The sequence below is a fragment of the Mastigoproctus giganteus genome, chromosome 5, assembly GCF_048544385.1.
Source record: "Mastigoproctus giganteus isolate SK-2022 chromosome 5, ASM4854438v1, whole genome shotgun sequence".
Classification (NCBI taxonomy): Eukaryota; Metazoa; Arthropoda; class Arachnida; order Uropygi; family Thelyphonidae; genus Mastigoproctus; species Mastigoproctus giganteus.
The window spans coordinates 64,423,534-64,442,354 of NC_143579.1; the positions used below are offsets into that span (position 1 = coordinate 64,423,534).

Here is an 18,821-nt window from a genome sequence, read left to right on the forward strand (position 1 = left end):
GAATTTTGTATCTGCTGCTACTAGAATAGCATTTTGTCCGAGCCTTAATTCAGGTTCAGGTTGAAGATTACGCTTACAACAAAAATGTACGCAAACGGTCTTCTCCGGCGAGAACCTGAAGCCATTGGCAAGTTCCCAGGAATTAAGGCGATCAATGGATTTTTGCAGTTGTCTTTGAATAACCCTCATGTTGCATGACTGACAAAATATGCTAAAGTCATAAACATAGAGGGCACTGTTTACAGTTGGAGGAAGTTGTTCTGTGATCGAATTTACTTTGATGGCAAAAAGCGTGACACTTAAAACTGATCCTTGTGGTACTTCCCTCTTCTTGGCTGAAGGTACGAGAGAGTGAGGACCCACACGAACTTGGAAAGATCGATTGGCTAAAAAGTTTTTAATAAAAATGGGGAGTTGCCCTCTAAGACCAAGGCTATGCAAATCTTTTAAGATGCCAAATCTCCAAGTTGTGTCATACACTTTCTCCATGTCAAAGAATACAGACACTAAATGTTCACATTTTAGGAAAGCATCCCGGATGGATGTTTCCAGTGTAATAAGATGGTCCAAAGTGAACCGGACTGGCCAAGGATATAAAACCTGAAACACTGGTAGAAGAAATCTATCTCAAGAACCTCAGACAGGCCTTGCCTGATCAAGAACCAAGAAACCTTGTATGGCCCAGATATATGACAAAATCCAGGAACACAAACACCTGTAACTGGGTGGTAGAATTTGACCCAGCTGCCTGGCGGATACCGAGGGCCCAAACAAGAATGTATATAGAATGGACCTGTCATCAGTATAGGGAATATGTGGTCGTGCCTAAGTGCTTTAGGTTTGGCCACACTACCCACACCTGTGCGCAATCGGCAGCAACCTGTGGCCACTGCTTGGAAAAGGGGCAAGAATTTAAAGATTGCCCAAACAAAAGTAAAGAGCCTGTCTGCCCTAACTGTAAGTCAGCCAAGATGGAGTGTGAACACTCAGTCAGAGATCCAAAATGCCCTGCTTACGTAAGTGGAAAGGGGATATACCAAAGCAGAACAGATTATGGGGAGCAGATTTAAAAATTATAACAGCACAGAGGTAAAAATTAGGCAACACAATGTGCAACAGGCCAGAGCAATGGTCGACCAGTTTAGAATCAAGGAAGACGAGGGGGGAGCTGACATCTTCCTACAGCAGCCGTATACACACACATGTAAATAGTAAGGGGCTACGAGTTGGCCTACAAAGCTGGCACAGGCAGAGGAAGATACCCCATGGGCAGCGATCCTCATCCGTAACCCTTACTTGATGGCTACAAAAACTTAACAACTCTGCAGCCCCTGGACATCCTGCATCCATATCGATAATCTCACGTGTTGGTCCCTTCTACGTGGTATCCTTATACTTTAGACAGGGCCAGGAACTGACCTATGCAATCAACTACCTCCAGCGACTCATGGACTTGCTCCCAAATCTTTTCACCATAATTCTTTTCACAGCAATGACATTTTGATCTTGAAGCTCTTGTGTTATCTCCTCCTCCGTGACATTCAATAGATCCCAGCTGGATATAACACCCTAAGATGTATTTAGGGTTGCATGGGGAGAAAGTTTTACTGGAATTCCAGCAAAGCTTGTAAGTTTTAGCAGTTTCTCTGAATGTCTACAGTTCACTGTTTCCAATTGAAGGTCGCCTGATTGCAGTCTCTTGACTGTCTTAGGAGATCCTGCCAGACTTTCCAGGTGTTTCTGGATAAGGAACGGAGAGAGACCTTACTGAGAGGCTGATCTGCAAGTGAGTGCATTATAAGATATGCAGAATAATTTGTTGGCGAGGAAGTAGTATTCAACCTCTTGGGTTGCGATGTGTTATGGTCAATGTCTAACTCTGGTCGAGAGATTGTCCGCTCTAGAGGCGGAAACATATTTTGGTCTATGCTTGCTCCTTTTGGCCCTTGGCAGATTAGCTTTTCTGCCAAGATTTCCAGCCCTGATACGGGGAGGCAGGAGCAGTGCCCAGTGTGACGTAGAAGTGTTAGTAAAAGAAATATGAAAAATAAAGAAAGGTACTTTTCTTTCTTGCTCTGTACAAGTACTTTTGTAACAGTAGCTGATATTAAATAAATTAATTTCTTAAGGACGTGGTATCCTTATACTTTATGAGAGAGTTTTAGAGGTTCTTTTAGATTTGGAAGGAAGCTGAATGAACATTGCCGAGCATGTTTGTACAGAGTGCATTCAACAAGAATGTGCTTCATTATTAGCTGACAGTTGCATTGAAAACACTGTGGAGGATCATTTCCTGTGAGGAGAAATAGGTGAGTAAACTGGCTGTGGCCGATTCGTGCTCTGGTTAAGATGACTTCTTCCTTTCTGTTAGTACGAAAACTGGAGGTCCATAACTGTGGTTCTGATTTTATTTCCAATAGCTTATTACCCGTTTGAGCTTGCCATAGAAGTGTCCATTGTTCCTTACATGTCCTTCATATCATAGGTCTGTAATCAACATATGGAACGCAACAGCCTGAAGATAATGGGTTAGATGGATGTTTTGCAGCATGGTCTGCGCATTCGTTTCCTGGGATCCCAGTGTGACCTGGGATCCAGCAGAAGATGACTACTTGCTGGCGTTCCTGAATAAGAATCATCTTACTTCTTATGGTTTTTATTAAAGGATTGGTTGGTGAGGAGATGTTTTGTAGGGCTACTAGTGTACTCTGCGAGTCGGTATATATTATACTTTTTTTAATGGAGCAATGAACAATATTTTCTAGGGCAGGTTTAATGGCGAATAACTCAGCTGTATAACTGCTGCATTCAGTAGGCAGAGATACAGAGATGGTGTTAAAAGGGAAAACTGCTGCAGCTCCTACTCCACTATCAGACTTTGATCCATCTGTGTATATTTTCATGAAATGCGAATAATTTTGTGTGTGAGAAGTATGAAGTTGTTGCACGTTAATATTTGCAAGGGAATCTTTTCCCCAGTTTAGGAAGTAATTGTCACAGGATGGATTAACCCAGGACCATGGGGGAACTGAAATGTTTGGATCTTGGAGGACTTTTTCAAGGTGCACATTCCAGCTTTCAGATAGAGCCTGCAATCTGATGCCAGTAGGTTGGACTGATCTGGGTTTATTTCTGTAGAACATTTTAAACTGTGGATCACTAAGTATAGGCCAAATTGGATGGGTAGGCATGCTTTGAATTTTAGTGGCATAATTCAAAAGTAACACCTTTCTTCTGAGGCAGAGTGGAATTTCATGGGCTTCAGCGTAGAGACTTTGTACTGGCGATGTTCTATAAGCACCTGTAGCAATCCTGAGGGCAGAATGTTGAACAGGAGCAAGCCGTACTAGCACACTCTCCCTAGCAGAGTCATACACCAGGGCTCCATAATCAAGACGAGATCTAATTAGAGTTCTATACAGGTGAAGTAAGATGTAACGGTCTGCACCCCATGTTGTAGAAGAAAGAACTCTGAGAATGTTCATTTTTTTCTGTAAGGTTGTCCGGAGATATTTCGTATGTTCTAAAAAATTAAGTTTCCTATCAAAAATTAGACCGAGGAGGCGAATGCTACTCATAACTGAGATAGGATGATTTGTTAGGTGTAGCTCTGGGTCAGGATGCATCCCTCGTTTGTTACAAAAGTGAATGGCACTAGATTTTTGATGAGATAGTCTGTAACCATTCTGTGTCATCCATAGTTCAATATTGTTTAGTGAGATTTGTAGTTGCCTTTCAATGAAGTTCATATTCAGCGAACTGCAGGAAACAGTCAGATCATCAGCATAGAGATATGAGTTCACAGTGTTGGGAATACATTTGGTAATATGATTTATTCTCAATGCAAATAAAGTAGCACTGAGAACTGAGCCCTGTGGTACTCCTTCCTCTTGTATATAGATTTGTGAGAAGACTTGTCTATAGCGAACTTGAAAAGATCTATACTGAAGGAAGTTTTGTATGTAGCATGGTAAGTGACCTCTCAGTTCAAGGGAATGAAGATCTTTTAAGATACCAAAATGCCAGGTGGTGTCAAAGGCCTTCTCTATGTCAAGGCAGACCATGACAAGATGTTCATTTTGAATAAATGCATTCCTGATATTTGTTTCAGCTTTAACCATAAGATCTAGGGAAAAGCGATTTTTTCTGAAACCAAACTGGTTATCAGAGATTAGATGTTTTGAATCCAGATACCATGTTAATCGGCGGTGTATAATTTTTTCTAATGTTTTACTCAAGCAACTGGTAAGAGAGATGGGTCTGTAATTGTGAGGGATAGAATGATCTTTCCCTGGTTTGGGAATTGCCAGTACATAGGAGTGTTGCCAGCGAGTGGGGTATGAATGTTCAATGAATATGCGGTTGTAAAAGGTCAGCAGCAAGGATAATGATTTATTGTCTAAGTGTTGAAGCATTATGTAATATACTCCGTCGGGACCAGCAGCACCGTTCTTTGAGGAATATATAGCTTTTTGAAGTTCGATCATAGTAAGTGTCTTATTGTATGGTAGAGAAGCAGCGGTTTTGAAGTTAAGTTTTGATTTTTCAGCTGAAGCTTTGATCTTCTGAAATGACGGATCATACGAGGTCGAGGCAAACAACTGGGAGAATACTGTCCCTAGAGTATTCGCAATTTCTACAGGAGTAGAGAGCTCCTGTCCATTCCAGTTGAATATTGGCGAGGATAATGGAGGAAATTTGCCATTTAGCTGTCTTATTTTTTTCCAAATTATTCTTACATCAGTATTTTTATTTACTGAATTTGCAAATCGGATCCAAGAGTTTTTTTTAGCTTTCTTTCTGATGTGTCGGGCTTTGGCTCTTAGTTTCTTATAATTTATAAGATTGTTGGTAGTAGGGTATTTGCGAAATATATTCCACGCTCGGTTTTTTTCTTTTTTGGCATTCTTACATTCATCGTTGTTGTTGTTGTTGTTGTTGTTGTTGTTTTTAACGACACATAGGCTGCTAGGGCCATATTGTGTCTTTCTAATGGTTAATATGGAATATCAGCTTAATTGTGATAGCTATATTTTATGATATATTCCTATACGACTTAGGAAAGTAAAGAGTTCTTTTTGATTAAAATCATCTCCCAGAATCTGTAATAAATTTATTGATGACTGCTTATTAGAAATTGACTTAAAGATGTCTAAACGAATAGTTTGAAAGTGGGGACAGTCCACTAACAAATGTCGAATGGTCAGTTGTACTTGACATGATGTACATTGGGGAGCGCTGTCATTAGTTAATAGATACAGGTGAGTGAGATGAGTGTGCCCAATCCTTAGCCTTCCTAAAATTATTTCATCTCGTCTGTTTTTTCTGAAGCTGGATTGCCACAGCCTTGGTTCCGGTTTTATTTGGTAAAGTTTATTTCCTGGATAACCTTTCCAGATTAATGACCAGCTGTTATAACATGCTTTACGGATAATGTGTTTGTAATCAGTAAATGGAACTTGAAAAGTCTGCGAAATAGTGGTTTCTGGTTGTTTGGCTGCATGATCTGCTCTTTCATTGCCGGATATTCCAGAATGTCCTGGGATCCAGCAGAATGTCACAGTTTGGTTCAATTCCATACAGGCAAGTAACTTAGAATGAATCTGTTTTACTACAGGGTGAGAGGATTTGGTATTAGTATTTATGGCAGAGACAGCACTGAGTGAGTCAGTGAATATTAAAGCAGACGGAATTAGTTGTTCAATAATGTGATCCAGAGCTAAGTTTATAGCATAGAGCTCAGCAGTGAAGATACTGCATTCTATTGGCAATGAGACAGAAGTGCTAAATGTTGGGAAGATTGCAGCAGCACCTACTTGGGTCTCGGTTTTTGATCCATCTGTATAGATTTCACATGCGTTTGAATTAGAAAGAGTGTAAGTTGCATGTATCTGTGCGATATTGGAAGGAGACAGCGTGTTCTTTCCCCACTGTTGAAAGTAGTCATCATATATTGCACAGATATTTTCCCAGGGTGGATCTGGTGGTGTTTTGTCCTGAAATATATTGCTGATATCTATGTTCCATGATTGAGCCAGTTCCTTAAATCTAAGTGCAGCAGGTCGGTTTTCATTAGGTTTACTGATATAAAATGACTCGCATTCAGTATTGTAGAGACATCTCCAACAAGGATGAGCGGGCAGACTACGGATTTTTGCAGCATACATCAGAAGTAATGATTTTCTGCGAAGATGTAAGGGAGGTTCATGAGCTTCGATGTACAGGCTCTGAACCGGGGAAGTTCTGAATGCGCCTAGAGCGACTCTCAAAGCACAGTGCTGGATGGTGTTTAGTCGTTCTAAAGTACTTTTCCTCGCTGAATCATATACTGGAGAGGCATAGTCCAAGCGAGACCTGATGAGAGCTCTATACAGATGGATGAGAGTATGACGATCAGCACCCCATGACATGGATGACACACACCGAAGGATATTCAATTTCTTCAAGCAGATGGTACGAAGATAGGCCACATGTGCTTGAAAGTTCAGTTTCCTGTCTAGTATCAGACCAAGGAAACGGATATTGTGAGCAAGAGGAATTGGCACGTTATTTATCTTTAGCTCTGGATCAGGATGAAGTGTCCGAAGTTTGCAGAAATGAGTGGTAGTGGTTTTCTGTTCAGCGAGATTATATCCATTTCTTAAGGTCCAGGATTGAATTTTCGTTAAAGCAATTTGTAGCTGCCTTTCGATAGTATTCATGCTTTGCGATTGGCAGGATATAGTGAGATCGTCAGCATACATGTATACTTCAATCATTTTTGGAAGTTCTTCCAAAATTTTGTTGATCCTAATCGCAAATAGGGTTGGACTCAATATGGAACCCTGTGGGACACCCTCTTCTTGAATGTGAGATGTTGACAGCATGTTTTTATATCGGACCTGAAATGTACGCAATTTTAAAAAGTTCTGAATTATTAAAGGGAGATGTCCTCTCAGCCCCAACTGATGCATATCTTTAATAATACCATGACGCCATGTGGTGTCAAATGCTTTATGAATATCCAGGTTGACCATCACTAGATGTTGTTTTCTCACGAAGGCATTACGAATGTTTGATTCAATTTTTACAAGTACATCTAGGGTGGACCTGTTTTTACGGAAGCCATATTGGTGATCAGAAAGGAGATTTTCGGAGTCTAGAATCCAGGTGAGCCTCTTATGTACCATCCTTTCAAAGATTTTGCCCAGACAGCTTGTCAATGATATTGGTCTGTAATTCTCAACTAGAGAAGGATCTTTGCCTGGTTTTGGAATAGCACAAATATAAGAATGACGCCATGACAGAGGATACGTATTTTCAGAGAAGATCCGGTTATAAAAGAGTAATAGTGTGCCGAGATCGGCTTCACACAGATGCTTCAGCATATTGTAGTGAATGCCGTCTGGTCCTGCTGCGCTGTTCGGAGATTTGCTCAAAGATTCTCTCAGTTCAGATAGAGTAAACAGCTGGTTATATGGAAGTGAAAGTCTAGTTGTGAAATTAAACTTATGACGTTCTGAATCAGTTTTACTGCGTTGAAAGGAGATCGCATAAGAGGAACAGGCAGAAATGTTATAAAACGATTCGGCTAAAGCATTTGCAATGTCAGTAGGAGAGGATAAGTCCTGCCCATTGCATTGTATTATTGGAGATTGCTGCGGTAGAAATTTCCCATTCAGAGCTTGAATTTTTCTCCAAATGACTCGAGTGTCAGTATTTTTATTAATATCTGAGGCGAATTTAATCCAGGAGTCACGTTTTGCTGTCTTCCTAATTTGTCTTGCTTTGGCTCTGAGTTTTTTGTACATAATGAGGTTGGCGGTAGTTGGAAATTTGCGAAACTGGTTCCAGGCATGATTTTTTTCTCGTTTCGCTTTGGAGCATTCTTCATTCCACCACTGATTTTGGTGTACCCGCTTGCACTGGTTAGATTTTGGAATGGAAATTTCTGCTGCAGATAAAATGTGGCTTGTAATGTGATCAGTTACGTCATCAATACGATTTTGTTGTACATATAGTTTGTCAAGTAGAACACAAGTTGAATAGTTTTCCCAGTCTGCTTTATGAAAGTTCCAAGAAGTGCGGCCTTTAGGACATGACACCATCTGTGTTTGAATTGAACTGATGATAGGAAAATGGTCACTGTGCAATGGATCATTTAACACTAACCATTCCATGCTTGGAAAAAGAGAGGCTGAACATATTGATAAGTCTATGGCTGATGTACTACCTGTAGGTAGTTGAATATGAGTTGGAGAGCCAGAATTTAACAGAGTCAGGTTATGGTTATCCAGGAACATTTCTATTAATTGGCCTCTCCTATCCATGATGGGAGATCCCCACAATGGATGGTGACCGTTGAAATCGCCGAGTAAACAGACTGGAGGTGGCAATTGTGTGATAAGGTTGTCAAGTTCAATCTGGGAGCAAGGATAATTCGGTGGGATATAAATGGATGCAAGGGTTAACGATATTCCCATTGCTATCCGAACCGCTACAACTTCTAAAGAGGTTTGTAGTTGGAGATGTCTGGACGGTATGTTAGTTCGAATAAGAATAGCCACCCCACCACGAGCAGGTGGTGGGGTGGCTATTCTTTAGTTTGTATTAGTAAATCATTCAAGTCATCTATATTACTGCGTAATCCTCTACAGTTCCATTGAAGGAATTTATTCATTTGCTGGATTTATTGGAGGAAGATTGATCTGACTGTTTTTTCTGGGAAGGTTTCTGTCTGCTTAGTTTCGATTTTTCATTTCTGGGAAATGTTGGCCGTCCTGTATCCATGGTATCATTCGCATGTAACTCAAGTACTGTCTCTTCATCCTCTGACTGAACCTCCATTTCCATGTTGCTAATCCTTGGTTTCGATTTCTTCTGGTTTTCAATAGTAGCTGATTTCGTTGTTTCTGGCAAGGTTGAGATAGCATCAGTTGGGATGCTGATTGGGGTGTTGCTGGTCTCACTGACTGTAGTTTTCTTATTATAAGTTAGCGCAGTTTTGGCCCAGGCGGCAAAGGAAATATTCGGTTCGATGGAGACATCTGTTTGGGTTGCAGCTGAGCGGCTATTTTTTGTGACCGATGCATATGATCGGCTAGGCATGGTTAGCATTATTTGCTTTCTTGCTTCAGGGTATGTGACTTTATGCTCCACTTTATACTTTTGAATTTTTTTCCCTGTTTTCCAAAGGTCACACGCTTTAGAAAATGCAGGATGGCTTCCTTTACAGTTTGGGCAAACAGGAGTGGAAGCTGTACAGTCTTCTTGAGAATGCTCCTTGGAACCACAAAGAGGACACACAGCATCGCCTCGGCATGCTGTTTCAGAATGACCGTACTTCTGACATTTAAAGCAGCGAATGGGGTTTGGGATGTAAGGACGAATCTTACAATTTAGGTAACCTGCTTTAACAGAAGATGGAAGAGTCGGAGTACTGAAAGTTAAAATGATGGACCTGGTTGGTAGTAGGTTGCCATCTTTTTTAGTCATGATTCTCCGTGCATGAGTCACTTTTTGATCACTAAGCTCTTGTATTATTTCTTGTTCAGAGACATTTAGTAAGTCCCATTCGCTGATGACGCCTTTAGAGGTGTTCAGGGTGTTATGTGGCGTAACTGACACTGGAATGCTGTTAAAAGTTGTCAATTTTAACAATTTTTCTGAATGGCTTGGCTTGGAAGCTTCAATTAGAAGGTCTCCAGATTGAAGACGCTTCACCATTTTAGGAGATCCAACAACCGATTCTAAACATTTCTGTATTAGAAATGGAGATAACTTGCCTACAGGTTGTGTGGATAATGAGTGCATTATTAGAAATGCTGGCATATCTGCACTCTGTTTTTCAGTCCGCTGTCTCTTCGGACGATTCAAGTCACGCTCTGAATCAGAGTTGACAGGTATGGAGCTCGTGGGCTCTAGCGGTGGATATGCATCACAATCCATCGTTGCTCCTTTCAGCCCTGGAAGAGGGAATTCCTTCTCCCAGGTTACCGACCCCGCCACGTGGAGGCAGGAGCAGTGCCAACCAGTGACCAAGCGATCAGCAGAAGAAGAGAGCAGTACGTTGCTAGCGATGGCAGTAACGTTGCAAGCGGGGTTAGCAGTAACGTTGCTAGCGTTGAAGCAGTGACGTTGCTCAGCGAGGGAAGCAGTAACGTTGCGAGCGGTCAGCAGTGACGTTGCGAGCGGTGGAGGGTTTATGAAAGCACTAGTACTCACTCTAGGAAAAACGCTAGAAAACGCACTATAAAGATCGCTTGGGAACTATCGCTTGGCACTCGGGGCCTTACATTCATCGTTCCACCAATAATTTATGGGTCTGTAGGTGTCTGATTGTGATTGTGGGATGGTAATAGATGCAGCTCTTAGAATTTCTTTGGTGATATGATCAGTGGCTGTGTCAATTGGGGAAGATTCAACAATCTGTTTATCAAATGAAACATGAGAGGTATACTTGGCCCAATCTGCCTTGGAAAATTTCCATTTTATTTGGTTTTTTGCAGTTGAAGAGTGTGATGTTTGGATCTTACAGATTAATGGGTAGTGGTCACTGTTTAGTGGATCATCTAGAACTGTCCACTCAATATTAGGAAAGAGGATTGGAGAGCATATAGATAGATCTATTGCAGACACTGTTCCTGTTGGGAGATGGATGTAAGTGGGTGAACCAGTATTTAGGATGGTTAAGTTTTGTCTGTCAATGAGCATTTCAATGAGTTGCCCTCGTCCATCTGCATTTGGAGAACCCCACAATGGATGGTGTCCATTGAAGTCGCCCAATAAACAGAAAGGGGTTGGCAACTGCATTATAAGATTTTCAAGTTCGTGAATAGTACACGGATGATTGGGTGGCAGATAGATCGAAACAAGAGTCAGAGTGATGCCAATTGCTATTCGGGTAGCAACGGCTTCTATAGAGGTTTGTAAAGGAATGCGTCTGCATGGGACTCGCGAATCTATGAGTATGGCTACTCCACCACGAGTATTATTTGCAATAGGTCTATCTTGTCTGAAAAGAGTATAGTTTTTTATCAAGGGAGATACCTGAGGAGTCAGATATGTCTCCTGTAAGCAAATGCCCACTGGTTTATGCTGATTAATTATGTCGTATATGTCATCAATGTTGCTCCTAAAGCCTCTACAATTCCATTGGACAACGTTGTTCATTGTTTCAATTTAGATGAAGGAACTGGATCTGACTGCTTTTTGGAAGTCTGTTTGGAACGGTCAATTTTAATCCTATCTCTTTTTGAGAAAACAGGTCTTTTGTCTATTTCATCCTCTGGATGGATCTCCAGAATGGTTTCGGTATCATCTTGATTGGAAATTTCATTAGTATCCATAAGGGAGGAGTCAAATGTCTGTTTTCGATTTGAATCTGCGTTATCTGCTTGGACGGATCTTACAGGATCTGCATCGGCAGAAGGTGGTATCGTGACTGGTGTATTGTTAGCTCTAGTAGAGATCTGTTGTTTTGAAGGTTGAGGTACAGAACTGAGCAGGGAACGACCCCTTTCCGAAATAGAGATATTTGGAGCTATTGATGTATCAGTCTGCACTGATACTGAATGAAACTTTTTGGAGGCTTCAGCATACGTGCGTCTGGGTGTCATTAGTTGTATTTGCTTTCTTGCTTCTGGGAATGAAACTTTCTTTTCTATTTTATATTTCTGGATTTTTTTCTCATATTTCCATTGTTCACAATTTTTAGAAAAGGCTGGATGGTTACCTTTACAATTGGGGCAGAGCGGAGCCTGCGCTTTACAGTCAGCCTGGGAATGATCTTTTGAACCGCAGTTAGGACATACGGGGTCTCCTCGACAGACTGTTTGTGAGTGTCCGAATTTCTGACACTCGTAACATCTTATTGGGTTCGGAATATATGGGCGAATGCGACAGTGCAAATACCCTGCTTTTACTGATGTAGGTAAATTAGGTGAGCTGAATGTTAAAATTATTCTGCGAGTTGGAAGGAGTTCGCCATCTTTTTTCATCATAATTCGTTTTGCCTGTGTGACTTTCTAATCCTGCAGTTCCTGAACAATTTCTTCTGAGACATTCATTAGGTCCCATTCAGAAATAACACCTTTGGATGAATTAAGTGTGGCATGTGGGGACACCTTAACTGGAACTCCACCAAATGAGGTGAGTCTGAGTAGAGACACAGAGTGTTTGAAGTTGGTGGTCTCAACAAGTAGGTCGCCAGATTTCAGTCGTCATACCATTTTAGGGGAGCCAGCTACGCTCTCAAGACATTTTTGAATGAGGAATGGTGATAAACTAACCAAGGATTGGTTAGTTAATGAATGCAGAATCAGAAAACTTGGGTTTTCCATTCGGGGAGCATCCGTCCTCAGTCTCTTTGGATTGGATGAGTCATTATCGGGTATGTGCAAATCCAATGAATTTGGATTTGCAGTCTTAATCGGTGGAAAATTGTCGCAGTCCATGTTTTTCTCCTTTTGGCCCTGAGGGTCGGTTTTACCACCCAGATTTCCGGCCCTGCCATGGGGAGGCAGGAGCAGTGCCACAAGGTGACCAAGTGGCTAAGTTAGTTAGTTAGTACTATTAGAAATAAAAAACAGAAAGGTAACTTTCCTTTCTGGGCCTTTGCCTACTTCTTCTAGTGCAAAAGAGCTACACTAATTAATAAATAAAGAAACCGGTTGTTAAACAAAATATAATCTATCACTTGAAGGCTCTTTGGAGATAACACTTTGAGATGTCCAAAGAAATCGTTTGGTCACAGAACACTTGGCACCTGGGCTCCTGAGCTGGATATCATTATCATCATCATTCTTCTTTCTTGGTGATTCCCTTCTACTTTTGACTCTCTCTCTCTTAGGGTAACTCGAGAATTTTTTTTTGGCTGGTGCAGCATAAGCCTCAGGCTTCCTTGCACCGTATAGCTAATAACAATAATATTTGTTAAATCAAATAGGAAGTGTTTGAGATGTTTATATCTTTTCGCAGATGAGTTTTCTCTATTAATTTAACAATTCATGGTGTATTCAATAGTAAGAAAAAGTGGTGGGGGGGACATGCTGTATGAAGTAATGAAATTTTTGGATACGGCATACACATGGTAAGAATATACCCAGATCCTTATCATAACATGGCGTCTACAATGCCCGCCCGCATACACACTAGTAAGACTCCCTCTAGTCACTATCTGGCAGAGTAGAGGTAGCAAGATTATACACTAGCTTGTCTGGAAGCCCCCTAGAGAGTAACCAATAAGTTCGGGCCAGTGTACTAACTTGTGGCCGGCCTGCGAACACCGTTTTAGAGCTCTACCCTCGAAATGTAAGGAAGTTTGGATTTCACCATGGTGTTCATCATAACCTCAAAAGACATGAATCATACTGCATGATGGAAGAGATGAGGAAGGGTTTACCAGAACTTAGCTCTGAAGACTAACCCGAATTACACCGGTTGATGAGAGTCATCTACCACTTCAAGACTTTCTTTTTTTTTCTTTTTAGATTAATTTATTTTTATTCATAAGAATCTGGTAGGATCCTTATTGTTTTCTACAAATAACAAAATACAAGGTGTGGCTATTAAATAACAAGCCTGCACCTGCAGCCACTACAAACCAATTACCACCTATGAAACAAAGACACAGCAGTTGACCGTGAACCTTTCCCTAGTTGTCTGGCAACTCACATTGCAACACTCTCAAAGACACAAGGTACGAATTGATGGTCATAACATGAACTTCAACTAATAACTTCCAACAGGAAGTTCAGTTGTTACATCAAGTTTATGGGGAAGATGCTATGTCAAGAGCTTGCATGTTGGAATGGCATAAAAGGTTTTAGAAGGAAAAAGAATGTGGAATACAATGAATGATCAGGTTATCCGGTATACATGAAAAGTGATGAAAATGTGGACCAGGTATGGACACAGATTAGAAATGATCATTGTTTAAGCATTAGAATGGTTGCCTCAGAACTCAATATGGACAAAGAAACAGACAAATTTTAACTTAAAATTTAGGAATGAGAAAGATGAGGGCCAAAGTGATGCCAAAAATCTTGAATGAGAAGATTCCAAGTTTGTGAATATGGTCTGAAAATATTTGAAGATCCAGACTTTGAGTACTGTAATAACTTGTGATGAAAGCTGACAGTTCCAGTAAGACACAGAAATTAAGAGAGTCAATGCAGTGAAACACAAAACGATCCTCCAGACCAAAAAAAAAAAAAAAAAAAAAAACCACAAATTTCAAAATCAAATAAGGGATAACTTGTAAGGTACAAAATATCTCATTCTATTTATTTTATTGCAATGTCTCATTATTTTAATAGCAACACCTTGTATGAATAATTATTTTTAAAAAGAGGTTAATACTAGGAAAATTAACACACACACAAGGAGGAAAATAAAAAAATATTTTTACCTTATGCTTCTCATTCAAAGATGTCACTGTATCAAGATCGCCATGAACAGGCTTATTTTCAGCAAGAGTAACTTGTGTTTTATCAAGCCAGTCAATAAGAGCTTCCACAGCTTCCTTGAACTGACCAGAAAACAAAAGTGCTTCTTCTAATTTTCTTTGCCTATATAAAGAGGATAAAAATAATAATAATTGTAATTATCACCTACAATGTGCATAAATAATATAATTCAGAGTTCCTTATTTAATATGAAGAATCTTAAGAAGAAAGGCTTAAGTTCTGCAAATTGCAGCTTCTGGAGACTAGGCACCTGCGAGAGGATCTGATTGAGGTGTATAAGGCCTTGAATGGATTGAGCAGGCTCAATGCTGATAGGAATCATCCTCTTGCTCAGATTACAAACTTGAGGGGGCATAGATTCAAACTGAGGAAAGACAGTTGTAGAGCAGATGTGTGGAAGTTTGCCTTTAGCCAGCAGATGGTTGATTGCTGGAACAAACTTCCATCTGTCGTTGTGCAAGTTGATAGCTTAAATAAATTCAAGGCAGAACTAAACAAACATTTGGAATGAATGGATCAGTGAAATGGGAAGGTTGTTTTTATTTTGGCTGATGCTGTATAAGCTTGCTTTCTTGCATCATGTGCCTCTGCTAATGCTAATATCCAGTCCTTTGCCTAGTGTTCTTAATTGGCTCGAAAGCGACAGTGTTAAGGTTGTTGTTTTTTGGTGCAAGGGTTACTTAGGACATATTGCACTAATCAACATTATGAATGTTACACATTCATAATGTTGACATTAGTCAAAAACGATCATATAATTTTATCTCTTTAATAAAGTGGAAAAATTCCAGCAGATTAGCATCGTTACCTATGATGTGGTAGAGTGTTAGAGGTTTTTTAAGATTTGGCGAGCAGTGGTGAACAAAGTACACCCAACAAGAATATATTTCACTGTAAGAGGAAAGTTGCACTGTGTGCATTGCAGATGATCATTACCTGTGAGGAGATAAAGGTGGGAAAGTTAACTGTGGTCAATTCGCACTCTGGTTAAAATTACTTCCTACCTTCTGTTTACATCAAAGCTGGAGGACCATAATTGCAGTTCAGGTTTTATTTGGAGGAGGTTATTATTAAGCATTTGGGCTTGCCATTGAATTGTCCATTGTTCCCTACATATTCTTCGTATATTACTTTTGTAGTCAAGATATGGAACATAATACTGTGATGATTCTCTGTTGGATGGATGCTTAGAGGCATAGTCCGCCCAATCGTTTCCTGGTATCCAGTAGAAAATGATCACTTGCTGGAGTTCTTGGATATGCATCAGTTTGGATTTTATGAATTATTTTAAAGGATGTGTTTGAGAAGAAATATTCTGTAAAGCTATGTTGTTGTTGTTGTTGGAGTGGGGCTTAATGGCACAAGGGCTACTACAGCCAAATTGCACCTGTTACTTTGGTCTAGAAGTGACTGTACACGTTATAGGTCTAAAAGTGACTGTATACGTTATAGGAAATAGGTCTAAAAGTGACTGTACACTTAATCATTTTCAGGTAAGTAAAAAGTTCTGAGAAATTGCTATCATCTCCAAGTATATGGGACAGTTGTAGAGGTTTTTGTAAATTAAGCTGTGATTTGAAACATGCAATTCTAACTGAATGGTAATGTGCACACTCAATTAGGATGTGCTTAACAGTAAGTAGGCAGCTACAGTGTAAGCAAAGAGGAGGATCTCCTAGTAGTAAAAAAAAGATGTGTTAGATGCGTATGGCCAATTCGTGCTCTTGCAAGCACGACCTCTTTGTGCCTGTTTAGTCTTAAACTGGATCTCCACAATTGTGGATTCTGTTTTATCTCAAAAAGTTTGTTTCCTGTCTGGGTATGTCACATTTCAGACCACATCTCAGTACATATCCGTTGTATGATTGGTTTGAAATCAGAGTAAGGAACTGAGATGGAGTCAAAACAAGCAGGGCACTTTGCAGCTTCATCTGGATGCTCATTTCCTGGAATTCCAATGTGGCTGGGTATCCAGCAGAATTTTACAGTCAGCTTCTTTTCATCGAGGTTACATAACTATGTTCTAATTTGTGTGAGAAGTGGATTGGAATGTTGTAGTTTATTCTGTAAGGCACTCACTGCGCTTAAAGAGTCTGTATATATTATGACCTGGGTATTTAATAGGTCGTTAAGGAGATTCAAAGCCATTTTTATTGCATACAGTTCAGCTGTAAAAACACTGCATTCAATTGGTAACTGGAAAGAGACAGTGGATGTAGAAAGGACCACTGCAGCTCCTAGGGATATGTCAGTTTTTGAGTAACATCTCCCTGCTACCTTCTGAGCGTAGGTTGGTTTATTTGTATTTAAAGGTTTCACTGTTTTCCTTGCCTCTTGATAAGATATATTCAGCTCTGCCTTAACTCGTTGAATTTCTTTTTCTTGTTTCCACCTCTGGCATGCTCTTGAGTAGGCCGGGTGTTCTTCCTGGCAGTTAATGCAGGTTGGTTTTGCAGCTGAACATGTTGTTTCATGGTCCTTTGCACCACACTGAGGCATACAAGGGCTCCACAACAAGCCATCTGTGAGTGTCCGTATTTCTGGCACTTGAAGCACCGTAACGGATTTGGGCATACGGACGCACTGGGCAGTTAATATAGCCAGCTTTGATTTCATGAGGAAAAGTTGGTGAATTGAATGTTAAGATAATATTTCTAGTGGGAACTAATTTCCCATCCCTACGCATGAATATACGTTTAACAGCTGTCACTCCCTGTGGTTTTAACTCTGAACAGATTTCCTCTTCAGTCACATCCATCAGATCCCATTCCGTGATGACACCACAAGATGAGTTAGTGTCTTGTGAGGGTTATAGTGACAGGCATTCCCGTGATAGATGTAGCACGGAGGAGCTTTTCTGAGTGTATATCACTTCTGGTTTTTACAAGTATGTCACCCAATCGAAGCCGTTTGACAGACTTAGGAAAGCCTGCCAACCCTTCCGAACCCTTCTGGATAAAGAAGGGTGACATTTTTCCTATAGGCTTCTCACTAGTTGAGTGAATTATCAGGAACCAAGGTGTTGGTTTGGTTTGGTTTTTAATGGCGCATTGGCAGCTATGGCCATAATGCACCAAGTCAAATTCAAAAGGATACTAAACATTTTGGTAGCCTAGGCTACCACGTCAAACAATTAACTCTTATGTAAAAAAAAAAGGTATAAAGTAAAAACATATAAAGTATAAAACTTAAATATTTGTATACAAATTAATAGATTGTAAAAAGTTAAAAACGTCGGACATATTGTCTCTGTCACCTATTATCTGACTGAGTGTAAATGGTTCAGCCAAATTATTAAAAGTGGCAAAACACAAGCGTCGTGCTTCTATAAAAAGATGACTGACGGTTAAAATAACGTTACACATCTCGCACATAGGTGGGTCATCCGCTATCAGCAAATAGGAATGTGTTAGATGACTATGACCTATGTGGAGCCGAGCAAGAACAACTTCCTCTCTTCGAACCCTGCATAGACTGGACTGCAATTGCATAATTACAGGCTTTATGTGATGTAGTTTATTTGTGGCTTGTCCGTGCCAAGAATCTTGCCATTTGGAATATAATTTAGAGAGTATTATTTGCCTATAGTTTGTATAGGGGACTAACAGGCAACCAGGGAAATGGCTGATTTGGCAGCGGTATCAGCTAATTCATTTCCCCGGATCCCAATGTGGATTGGGATCCAGCAAAAACGAATATCAAATTCTAATTCCACGAGAGAAAAAAGAATCTGCTGGATCCTGGACAGGATCGGATGAGGGTTAAACCTCACCGATACTAGAGCCTGTAACACGCTTAATGAATCACATTAAATCATATACCTCTGGTAGTCGCGATTTTTAATGTGATCTAGGGCTGTTTCTATTGCATGCAACTCTGCAGTATAAATGCTAGTTTCTTGTGGGATCTTATTGGATAACGTTTTGTGAGGGAACATAACAGCAGATCCCACATAACATTCTAACTTTGAGCCATCTGTATAGACTGGCAGAAAGTCAGAATACTGCTGTCTATGTGATGCAAAGAGTTGCTGGTAGACAGATGGCGGTGTGTCATTTCCCAGATCTTAAGGGAGAAGTCACAAGTTGTAAAATAGGCATGCCAGGGTGGAAGGAATTGCCTGGGTGACTGGGCAACATTGTCTACTGTCATGTCTAGTTCATTCAACAGCCCTTGAAACCAAATACCAAAAAGTTTGTTGGCAGTCCGACGGGTGTTGTAGAGGTTTTCCCACCGTGGCTCAAAAAGATGCCCACGTGGGATGATCAGGCAGGGATTTCAATTTGAAGGCGTACTGTAAGGACAACTGCTAACATTGAAGATCTAGAGATGGTTCATTAGCTTCGATGTAAAGGCTTTGGACAGGAGATGTAC

General features: G+C 40.4%; 1 protein-coding gene across 7 annotated transcripts in view; it reads right to left on the bottom strand.

The window, feature by feature from the left end:
- The window catches only part of LOC150085455 (uncharacterized), a 1,845,429-nt gene that overhangs the window by 416,543 nt on the left and 1,410,065 nt on the right, over window positions 1-18,821 (bottom strand). For all 7 annotated transcript variants that reach the window (XM_090374043.1, XM_090374041.1, XM_090374042.1 and 4 more), the window contains one exon: window positions 14,390-14,549. In XM_090374043.1, the coding sequence (XP_090230169.1) occupies window positions 14,390-14,549 (160 nt within the window). The remainder of the gene's footprint in view (window positions 1-14,389; window positions 14,550-18,821) is intronic.